The sequence below is a fragment of the Oncorhynchus keta genome, chromosome 10 (assembly GCF_023373465.1).
Source record: "Oncorhynchus keta strain PuntledgeMale-10-30-2019 chromosome 10, Oket_V2, whole genome shotgun sequence".
In the NCBI taxonomy this organism is placed as follows: domain Eukaryota; kingdom Metazoa; phylum Chordata; class Actinopteri; order Salmoniformes; family Salmonidae; genus Oncorhynchus; species Oncorhynchus keta.
In genome coordinates, this window is record NC_068430.1 from 51113615 (window position 1) to 51125851 (window position 12237).

At 41.3% G+C, this 12237-nt stretch overlaps 1 protein-coding gene across 3 annotated transcripts in view; it reads left to right on the top strand.

Annotated features, from left to right (window-relative positions):
- The window catches only part of LOC118388930 (solute carrier family 12 member 5-like), a 289966-nt gene that overhangs the window by 253962 nt on the left and 23767 nt on the right, over positions 1-12237 (top strand). For all 3 annotated transcript variants that reach the window (XM_035778534.2, XM_052527249.1, XM_035778535.2), the window contains exons 18-22: positions 2768-2963; positions 3338-3507; positions 4342-4473; positions 4747-4854; positions 7389-7520. In XM_035778534.2, the coding sequence (XP_035634427.1) occupies positions 2768-2963; positions 3338-3507; positions 4342-4473; positions 4747-4854; positions 7389-7520 (738 nt within the window). The remainder of the gene's footprint in view (positions 1-2767; positions 2964-3337; positions 3508-4341; positions 4474-4746; positions 4855-7388; positions 7521-12237) is intronic.

The window sequence follows — 12237 nt, forward strand, 5'->3', positions numbered from 1 at the left end:
AAAGCAGTGCTGTTTCCATCAAATCCACGGTTTCTGGTTTGGGAATGTTTTAATCGTTGCTATGGGAACGACATCTTCAACGCACGTTCTAATGAACTCGCTCACCGAATCAGCGTATTCATCAATGTTGTTGTTTGACGCAATACGAAACATATCCCAGTCCACGTGATGGAAGTAGTCTTGGAGCGTGGAATCAGATTGGTCAGACCAGCGTTGAACAGACCTCAGCGTGGGAGCTTCTTGTTTTAGCTTTTGTCTGTAGGCAGGGAGCAACAAAAATGGAGTCGTGGTCAGCTTTTCCCGAAAGGAGGGCGGGGCAGGGCCTTATATGCATCGCGGAAGTTAGATTAGCAATGATCCAAGGTTTTACCAGCCCTGGTTGCGCAATCGATATGCTGATACAATTTAGGGAGTCTTGTTTTCAGATTAGCCTTGTTAAAATCCCCAGCTACAATGAATGCAGCCTCAGGATATGTGGAATTCCAGTTTGCAAAGAGTCAAATAAAGTTCATTCAGAGCCATCGATGTGTCTGCTTGGGGGGAATATATACGGCTGTGATTATAATCGAAGAGAATTCCCTTGGTAGATAATGCGGTCGACATTTGATTCTGAGGAATTCTAAATCAGGTGAACAGAAGTACTTGAGTTCTTGTATGTTGTTGTGACCACACCACGTCTCGTTAACCATAAAGCATACGCCCCCGCCCCTCTTCTTACCAGAAAGACGTTTGTTTCTGTCGGCGCGATGCATGGAGAAACCAGCTGGCTGCACCGACTCCGATAGCGTCTCTCCAGTGAGCAATGTTTCCGTGAAGCAAAGAACGTTACAGTCCCTGATGTCCCTCTGGAATGCTACCCTTGCTTGGATTTCATCAACCTTGTTGTCAAGAGACTGGACATTGGCGAGTAGAATGCTAGGGAGTGGCGCGCGATGTGCCCGTCTCCGGAGCCTGACCAGAAGACCGCTTCGTTTCCCTCTTTTACGACGTCGTTGTTTTGGGTCGCAGGCTGGGATCCATTCCGTTGTCCTGGGTGGAAGGCAGAACACAGGATCCGCTCCGGGAAAGTCATATTCTTGGTCGTACTGATGGTGAGTTGACGCTGCTCTTATATTCAGTAGTTATTCTCGACTGTATGTAATGAAACCTAAGATTACCTGGAGTACCAATGTAAGAATTAACACGTAAAAAAACTGCAGAGTTTCCTAGGAACGCGAAGCGAGGCGGCCATCTTTGTCGACGTCGGAAGTTATTGTCCATTGTCCATTTGGAAGACACATTTGTGACCAAACTTTAACTTCCTGACAGATGTCTTGAGATGTTGCTTCAATATATCCACATAATGTTCCTGCCTCGTGATTCCATCTATTTTGTGAAGTGCACCAGTCCCTCCTGCAGCAAAGCACCCCCACAACATGATGCTGCCAACCCCGTGCTTTAGAGTTGGGATGGAGTTCTTCAGCTTGCAAGCCTCCCCATTTTCCTCCAAACGTAACAATGGTCATGATGGCCAAACAGTTCTATTTTTGTTTCATCAAACCAGAGGACATTTCTCCAAAAAGTACGATCTTTGTCCCCATGTGCAGTTGCAAACTGTAGTCTGGCTATTTTATGGCGGTTTTGGAGCAGTGCCTTCTTCCTTGCTGAGCGGCCTTTCAGGTTATGTCAATATCGGACTCGTTTTACTGTGGATATAGATACTTTTGTACCTGTCTCCTCCAGCATCTTCACAAGGTCCTTTGCTGTTGTTCTGGGATTGATTTGCACTTTTCGCACCAAAGTACATTCATCTCTAGGAGACAGAACGTGTCTTCTTCCTGAGCGATATGGCGGCTGCATGGTCCCATGGTGTTTATACTTGCGTACTATTGTTTGTACAGATGAACGTCGTACCTTCAGGCGTTTGGAAATTGCTCCCAAGGATGAACCAGACTTGTGGAGATCTACAATTTTTTTTCTGAGGTCTTGGCTGATTTCTTTTGATTTTTCCATGATGTCAAGCAAAGAGGCACTGAGTTTGAAGGTAGGCCTTGAAATACATCCACAGGTACACATCCAATTGACTCAAAAGATGTCAATCAGCCATTCAGAAGCTTCTAAAGCCATGACATCATTTCCCAGAATTTTCCAAGCTGTTTAAAGGCACAGTTTTATTGTTTACAATCTCATTAAAGGCACAGTTAAAGGCACAGTGTATGTGGATTTCTGACCCACTGGAATTGTGATACAGTGAATTATAAGTGAAATAATCTGTCTGTAAACAATTGTTGAAAAAATGACTTGTGTCATGCACAAAGTAGATGTCCTAACCGACTTGCCAAAACTATAGTTTGTAACAAGAAATTTGGGGAGTGGTTGAAAAACGAGTTTTAATGACTCCAACCTAAGTGTATGCAAACTTTCCCGACTTCAAATGTACTAGGCAGATCTCATGGCATCCCACTGCATATCACACAAACCTCACTACTCTCTGATCTGGAGTGATTTAGACTTGATCCTGTGACTCTGTATCAATGTCCATACTTGCGTAGCACATCAAATTAAGTCGTACCTAAATCAGTGTCACCACCGTCCATTTCACCTTCATTTCACCCATCAACTGCTGGGCAAGGTTTTGACCCTTACTGCCCTCTGTGGCTTAGTTGGTTCCCTTACACTTCTCTCACTCTCTTTCATCCCCTCTCCTCTCTACTATCCCACCCCCTCCCCTCTCCCTCCCTCTCTCCTCTGCCCTTCATTCTCTCTCTCACCCCCCAATCCCCTCCAGTCTCTGCGTAAGCTGATGGAGACAGAGAAGGTGAAGGGCTTCTGCCAGGTCACCATCTCGTCCAACATGCGCGACGCCACCTCCCACCTGCTCCAGGCCAGTGGGCTGGGCGGTCTCATGCACAACACGGTGCTGGTCAGCTGGCCACGCAACTGGAAGCAGGCTGACGACCACCAGACCTGGAGGGACTTCATCGGTGGGTCACAAAGGGGGTCAAGGGTATATGGTCAAGTAGGATGGGGGGAGTAGGAAAACCAAACACGTTATTTATCTAGGTTATTACTGTCTTATTACCATGTTCTGGTCATTTCTGCACCGTACACTGAATCAGACCTGTCAGTTGAGCTTTAAATCAGGATCTTTGGGGGAGGTTGTAGACATGTCATGAAAGATAATCCTTATGTTTTGTTTTTTTGTACACAACAGTATCACTTTAATCCATATTGTACCTATACAGGATGTTACGTGAACTATCAGATTTTCACAAGATCTTCCATAAAGGTTATTGAGTGATCATCAGACTCCTATTAGATTAAATCCCCTCTCTTCCCTCTCTGTCCTGTCCTGTAGAGCTGGTTAGGGAGACCACAGCCGCTCACCTAGCCTTGCTGGTACCCAAGAACATCGCTGCCTTCCCGTCCAATGGAGAGCGCTTCTCAGAGGGCCACATTGATGTGTGGTGGATTGTCCATGATGGAGGCATGCTGATGCTGCTGCCTTTCCTTTTGCGCCAGCACAAGGTAGGCTGCCTATCACACGCCCACCCTGAGATATGGATCGCATTGCTAAACTCTATTTATAAACTCGTGGTTCAAGCCCTGGATGCTGATTGGCTGACAGCCATGGCACATCAAACCGTATACATTTATTTTTACTGTTCTAATTACATTTCTAACCAGTTTATAATAGCAATAAGGCACCTCGGGCGTTTGTGATATACGGACAATTTACCTCGGCTAAGGGCTGTGTCCAGGCACTCCACGTTGTGTCGTACATAAGAATAGCCCTGAGCAGTGGTATATTGTTCATATTCCACACCTCCTCGGGCCTTATTGCTTAAATATATAGCTGGTCATGCACTCAGTTCTATAGTAAAGTGCAATGTACATTTTAAAAAACTATAGTGCAGGGCATTTGTACAATCAGTGCGTTAACTAATCAATGCGCATGCTATCGCAGTTCCTACTTATCATCATGAAGGTTCTAACCAGAATACTGTATTTAAAAAAAATATTATTTCAATTTAACTAGGCAAGTCAGTTGAGAACAAATTCTTATTTACAATGACGGCATACCCCGGCCAAACCCGGACGATGCTGGGCCAATTGTGCGCCGCCCTATGAGACTCCCAATCATGGCCGGTTGTGATACAGCCTAGATTCAAACCACCTGACGCCTCTTGCACTGAGATGCAGTGTCTTAGACTGCTGCGCCACTCGGGAGCCCAACTTGTATAACAGGTTATAGATGAGCAAGTTACAATGGTCTTTCCTACCGACAGGTGTGGAGGAAGTGCGGATTACTGTATTACAGGTTATAGATGTGCAGGTTCCACTGGTCTTTTCTACTAATAGGTGTGGAGGAAGTGCAGGATGCGCATCTTCACCGTGGCCCAGATGGACGACAACAGCATCCAGATGAAGAAAGACCTGACCACCTTCCTGTACCACCTGCGTATCGATGCCGAGGTTGAAGTGGTGGAAATGGTAAGACGCCATATCTGTCTATGACCGTTTCACATGTGATGAAAGATACACAATGCGAGTTTACTTGTTAATTGTTTACTCCAAATGTATTCTTGAATGTTGGCTGTATGGATCATATTACATAGTTGATATAATATGAATCGTCATTGTATTATGTATGAAAGTGTGTTAGCTGTCTCCCATGTCCCTTGCAGTTGTCCATATGACATCCATAGGATAGCTGGTGTATCTGTCCATCCTCAATACACTAAACCAGGCCTTCTCCTCTCTCAGCATGACAGCGATATCTCAGCCTACACCTATGAGAAGACCCTGGTAATGGAACAGCGATCGCAGATCCTCAAACAGATCAACCTGACCAAGACGGAGCGAGAGAGAGAGGTAAGGGTTGCAAAGTTACCGGTAATTTACCAAAGTTACTGGAATTGTTGGACATCTATGGCAATCTATGGTAACTTTGGTAATTTATACCTTTAAAAACTGTATTCATATATGGTATTTATTTTGTATATCTGCATTCAAATTGTTTCTAGTGGATAGACCATATGGTTCAAGAGAAAATAGACATATTCATGGAAAAAGTATCTAATCAACAATTGCATTATTTTCTATAAACTCTGCAACACTTCAAACAATTGACTTTTTTCACAACTACCACCAGTTTGGCAACAAATCATTTACAAATAATTTACAACAAAGAGTATATAAATATATATATATTATAATCTTCTTTGATTATTTTACATGTGGTAAGGCCGCACAGAGGGGCAGAGACATTTACAGACACCTGTCTTGATATCTTGTGATAAACAACATACAATCCTTGAAACTTACCAAAATTCTGGTTGTATATTTGTAATATTACCGTCCCTTTGCAACCCTAGAAAGAGGTACCGCTTTACACAGAATTACTAGAATGGATTAAGCCTTTTGTTTTATTTTTTACATTTAGGCCAGATAAAATTGATTCACTGTTTAACGGATTTTTTCTCCCCAGAAAAGTGAGCCGAGCGAGCGATTTGTTTTAAAATAAATAGGTGGATAAGGAATAACAGCACTTTACCACATTGTCCTAGGCTATATGGACATGAACAATAGGCAAATAATTCAATTTCAGACTGATTTTCATTAATACACAAATTAACATTAATGAACATTATTCACATAGGATGTATAATAGAATGCAATATTCTATCATATTCAAAAATTATTGGGAAAAAAGTCATGTATTATTAAGTTATGTATCATGAATGTATTATCAAGTCATTCATCTGCATATTTGTATAGCCTAACAAATTCAAGACTGATTGACAATAAATAATTGTAATCAAATAAAAATGTTGATTAGGCCTCTCATAGACTAGGCCTTATAGAAAGAGGGTCAATCAGGTTAGGTCTGCCAAATGAATGTGGCATTTGAAAAACATACATAAATCCAACAATAGAGTATAACCTTTAATCCTAAAACAAATGTTGTTTATAACATGCACAATTAGAAGCATCAATATATATATAGAGAGCAAGTATGACTAAATTCGAGACCAGTAACTTTGCTCACTTGCATCCTCCTTCAATTGTCTCTTCTGGCTGCCATGAAAAGCCCCCCCTAGTGATCTGCACGAAATGTGTGCGTGCCACTGGCGATGTACTGTACATTTATTGGACATGCTAGCTGTTCTCTGCTGCGCATCATCACAACTTATCGGTTGGCTTACTACTACTGGTAGTACCGGCAAAATGTAAATTGTGAATCACAAATCAACATACAGCTGACACACTTCTATTTCATCAATCGTTTTGACTTCAATTTGGTTTGCACTTCTTGCACTGCGTCTTTGCTGATGAATGCCCTGATCTTTGGCCAGTCAATTGGTTAAATTACATTGTTGTTTCGTCTATTAATCGCTTCTAATATATCTCAAAATGGTGCAATAACCATGAATTTAACCTACTGTTTGTTTATAATGAGGGACGTTCCACATTTAACATGGACACATAAATAGTAGGAATTTGCACTGGCTTCAGCCATGACGGCATGGGAGAGAAATTAAACATCTGCAAGTCGCCTGCAGGTGCGAGAGTGTGTGTTTCACTGTCCAATCCGAGGCTCGAACATGATCTGAGCGCGTGATCTGAAGCTGTTTGGTCTCTTGGGCATCAATTTGGGAAAGCCTCAAGGGAGAGCAGACAGAGCATTATAAACAAAGAGCCGCATATATTGGCCAAAAAATAACACATCAGATGACCTTTTTTTCAGTGTGTGGTGAAAAGTGAGGCGGGGAATCCATTAAACAGTCATTCAACTTGGTCTGGCCTTACCATGCCACTACTGCACGTTACCCTTTGCAACACATCAATGGACCATGGTCTGAAAAGCCAGTTTGGTTTCATAAAGAGAAAAACAGACAAGATATTGACCATGTTGTAATGACATTAGCAATCCTCAATGCTTCATTTAACCTGGAGACTATAAAGCCCGTGTGTGTACATCCAATATGTTTCCTGGTGCTGGGTAAACTGATCAGGACATAAGAACATAATGAATTAATCTCACAGTATTGCTGCACCCAAACATAATTCAATTGTCTACATTGACAGACAATGTTCTGAAAATGTCAATGTTCACATCAATGTTCATAACCTTGTTTTGTCTCCATGTAAACAATACCAAATAATAAATGTGTCATGTTGTGATGATATTAGCACTCCAATGTCTAATTCACACTATAGGGCTGACCTGACCAGAAGTGTGCTGGTTTGCATATTTCATATTTTTTCCTTGTCTTCTCTAGCACGATTCCAGCAACTACGATGGATGCAAAACCAGGCCAGCCCAGTACAGCTTGGCTTGGCTAAGTTCAGTTTGGCTCAGTAGTGTGAAATGCTTTAATCAGCTCTTTGTCTTCTTTCTGCAGATCCAGAGCATCACAGACTCATCCCGCGGATCCATCCGGCGTAAGAACCCGGCAGCTGCAACCACCCAGATGAGTGTGACCGAGGAACAGCCCGGGGGGAGCAGCAAGGAGGAGGAGAAACCCGAGGAGGAGGTTGGTACTGGTACTGTCCAGTCAACAGAGCCACATTCACTCTAACCAGGGTGTATCATTAAGAATTAATGCTATGAGGCCAGCGCTGGGAAAGACTTGAAAGCAGAGTAGTCAATTGACTTGTGAGGGGTTGTGATGTGATTGTGAACTACTGGTGTATAAGCATTAGGGGATCAGTGGTTTTGACCCTGGGGTGGTGGTTTTTCAGACTTCCTTAATTTTTTTTATGCTGTGAAGATAATTGCGGTCAGGCATAGTCAAGGAATGGTTAGGAATGATTAAAGGACTGGTGTTGTGAACCACTGGTGTTGACATTGGGAGGTCAGTGGTTTTTACCCTTACACGGAACCCAAACCGGCTGCGCGCGTGCGCCATCGTGCATACATTGATTTTGGCCCCCTACACCAAACGCGATCACGACACGCAGGTTAAAATATCAAAACAAAATCTGAACCAATTACATTCATTTGAGGACAGGTCGAAAAGCATTAAACATGTATGGCAATTTAGCTAGATAGCTTGCACTTACTAGCTAATTTATCCTATTTACCTAGCTTGCTGTTGCTAGCTAATTTGTCCTGGGATATAAACATTGAGTTGTTATTTTACCTGAAATGCACAAGCTCCTCTACAACGCCAATTAATTCACACATAAAACGTTTCTAGTAATCTCTCCTCCTTCCAGGCTTTTTCATCTTTGAACTTATATGGTGATTGGCATCTAAACTTTCATATTATTACCACGACAACCAGCAAAACAGTTTGTCTTTCTTTCTAACCAATGAGGAGATGGCATGTGGGTACCTGCTTCTATAAACCACTGAGGAGATGGGAGAGGGAGGACTTTTAGCGCGATCTGCGTCCGAAATAGGAATTACTTCTATTTTAGCCCTTGGTGTCACAGACGCTCGTTAGCATGCGCGAGCAGTGTGTGTGCAATAATTGAATAACATGGATTTCTACATGGTCAGCATGTGAGGTAGTGGTTTTTCAGGTTTCCAACTCGTTCTACTGGTGGGTGGGGATTTAGGCTTTGAGGACAGTTGCAGTCAAGCACAGTCCAGGAAATAGTGTTTAAGAGGCTGGGTTTGTGAATCGCTGGTGTTGACATTAAGAGGTCAGCGACCCCAAGGTAGTGTTTTTTTACACTTCCAACTCACCTTACAGTGGTTTATATATATATATATATATATATATATATATATATATATATATATTTTTAGGTCAGGCACAGTCAGGGAATGGTTAAGGGATAAGGGAAGACTCACACAGGCTCTCGACTGGTCAGGGTGTTTCTTGCAATTTATTGGATATCAGGATTTTTAAAATTTAACCTTTATTTTATCAGGAAGTCATACTGAGACCAAGGTGTATTTGACAGATGGGCCCTGAATTCCATAAATTACAGCAAATACACACTTTAAAATATAAATCCAAAATGTAAGCAGAAGGAAAAGCACAGTCATAAAAAACAAACACATTCATCAGTAATAAGGGCCTCAATCAACTTTCTGAATTGCCCTAGAAGGCAAAATAAAATGTAACCACCAGAATAAAATGTAAGAACATTTTGAAGATTGTTCCACAAATAAGGGGCAAGAAAACTAAAAGCTCTGGAGAGACCAAAGGAATTTCCAGAGTCAGCCAACTGTGAGACTGGGTCTGGTAACTCTTATGTCTAAAGATAAGTTTACATACACTTAGGTTGGAGTCATTAAAAATCGTTTTTCAACCACTCCCCAAATTTCTTGTTACAAACTATAGTTTTGGCAAGTCGGTTAGGATCTACTTTTTTTGACAAAAGTAATTTTTCCAACAATAGTTTACAGACAGATTATTTCACTTATAATTCACTTTATCACAAATCCAGTGGGTCAGAAGTTCCTTTAAACAAATGATGTTGTGGCTTTAGAAGCTTCTGATAGGCTAATTGACATCATTTGAGTCAATTGGAGGTGTACCTGTGGTACTTATTTTCTACCATAATTTGCTCCTACAGTTGATTTCTTCAAACCAAGCTACTTAGCTATTGCAGATTCAGTCTTCCCAGCCAGGCGCAGGTCTACAATTTTGTTTCTGGTGTCCTTTGACAGCTCTTTGGTCTTGGCCATAGTGGAGTTTGGAGTGTGACTGTTTGAGGTTGTGGACAGGTGTCTTATATATTGAATACAAGTCCAAACAGGTGCTATTAATACAGGTAACGAGTGGAGGACAGAGGAGCCTCTTAAAGAAGAAGTTACAGGTCTGTGAAAGCCAGAAATCGTGCTTGTTTGTAGGTGACCAAATACTTATTTTCCACCATAATTTGCAAATAAATTCATAAAAAAATCCTACAATGTGATTTTCTGGATTTTCTTTCCTCATTTTGTCTGTCATAGTCATAGTGTACCTATGATGAAAATTACAGGCCTCTCTCATCTTTTTAAGTGGGAGAACTTGCACAATTGGTGGCTAACTAAATACTTTTTTTGCCCCACTGTATCTAGGAACGTCGACTGAATAATCTGCTTTCTGCTATTTAGTAAGACGCAGGACCTTTTTCTATAGAGAAGACCAGTTTTATTCTCAGCTACCTAACTAACACATCAATATGCTTTTTAAAAGACAGCTTTTCATCTATCTAGATGCCAAGATATTGGTAGCAGGGACATGATTAATATGGACACCATCCAAAGTACATATGGTTAAATGATCACTTATTTTTATGCGCTTTAGAGAACAACATATACTTAGTTTTACCTGCATTCAGTATTAATTTCAGGTCAATAAAGTATTACAGTCTATTCTGTAATAGAAGAAGGCAGACTGTATTTCAGATAGAGCCGGGTCAACCGTAGGGCAATATTATACAGAACAGTATCGTCGGCAGACAAGCGCAGGTAAAAAACAATTGACATACAAGTCGATATTATTAATGTAAACAGTAAAAGAACAGGACCCAGAATCGACCCCTCTGGGACACCTTTCGTAATATCCAGGAAACTGTATTTAACACCGTCAGTAGATGGTACACAGTGGTTAGAGCGTTGGGCCGGTTAGAGGTTGCTGGATCGAATCCCAAAGCTGACAAGGTAAACATCTGTCATCTGCCCCTGAGCAAGGCAGTTAACCCACTGACGTATATGTCGATTAAGGCAGCCCTCCGCAACTCTCTGATTCAGAGGGGTTGGGTTAAAATGCGGAAGACACATTTCAGTTGAATGCATTCAGTTGTACAACTGACTAGGTATCCCCCTTACCCTTACATTGAGTTCTATATGTCAAGTCATTTTTAAACCAGTTGCATGCAGCCTGGTCTGGGCCAATTTAGGAAAGCCTCTGAATTAGCAGTGAGTGATCAACAGTATCGAAAGCCTTTGACAGGTCAATGAAGAGGGCAGCACAATGTTGCCTTTTATCCATACAGTTAACCACATATTTTATAACCAGGGATGCAGCAGAGATACTGCTATGACTTGGTCTAAAACCCGACTGATGCACATTTAGAACATATTTCATAGATAAGAAAGATCTTAGCTGAGAATTAATCAAGGATTCTAATATTTTAGCTTGGCAAGAAGGTTTAGAAATAGGCCGATAATTATTTAGGTCACAAGGGTCACCACCTTGGCGATTGTACCAGATATAATCATGAGGTAAAAATATGGGTTAATTATTCAGCATTTAAGGGGGCAGAGAGCTGCAGCAAAAAAAAAATAGATTGAGCATATCAGCTCCAGGGGAGTTTTTACATATATTTTCAGCAAGGCATCTAGCACATCACAGATAGTACGTTGTTGAAATGAAAATATTCACTAGAAGTTGACGGGTTAACCATCGAGTCAGCTGAGGGCTTCCAGATTGACTGACCAGGGTCAACGACACTACTATTTTTCTCAAATAAAAAGCCTGACGAGAAAAATATTGTTAAAACCAGACAGAACTTGCTTAGTCGGGGAAGAAGAGGAATTTGTATGTTGCAGTGCATTTACTGTTTTCCAAAAGTTTGAAGGATCACCAGCAGAGTCAGAGATGGAGCTTAAAAAGTAGCTTGATTTATCTTTGTTATTCAAGATAGTCCATCTGTTTCTCAATTGTCTGAAAGATTGTCAGTCCACTACAGAGTCAGTTTTCCTTGCTTTGGCCCAGGCCTGATTTCGCATCTGAATGAGCTCATATAACTCAAAAGAAAACAAAGAGTTCGATCTATCTTTAACTCTGAATTGTTTAAAATGGGCATGTTTATCTGCCATAGGAAAAATATTGAAGATACATTTTCGAAAGCCAACTCAGGGTCAGGAATACAGCAGAAAGTGGCTAAATCAGAATGGAACCAGGGTAAATCCCAGCAAGAAATAAATGTATATTCTGGTTTATGGCCACATCTACAACCAGGAGTTCAAATTTCTTGGGAACAGAAATATTTTAAGATTGGGATGCCATGAAATTAGATTAGAAATATATGCCCACTCCTCGTCCTTTCTGTAATCTGTCACATCTAAACACATTAGAATAATTGACTTCAATATCTTTATCAGAGACAGAACCATTTAACCATGTTTCTGGGAGAACCAGAATGTCAGGACTATATATGAGTCCAATATGAGTCCTGTACCCAAATGTCAATTGTGTCCATTTCTGTAACCATTTAGGTGCTTAGCCCAGGACCCCTATGAAATGTAAAGTTAGAGGGGGTATTAAGATAATTCCCATCAGATATAACAGGCATAGGGTCATC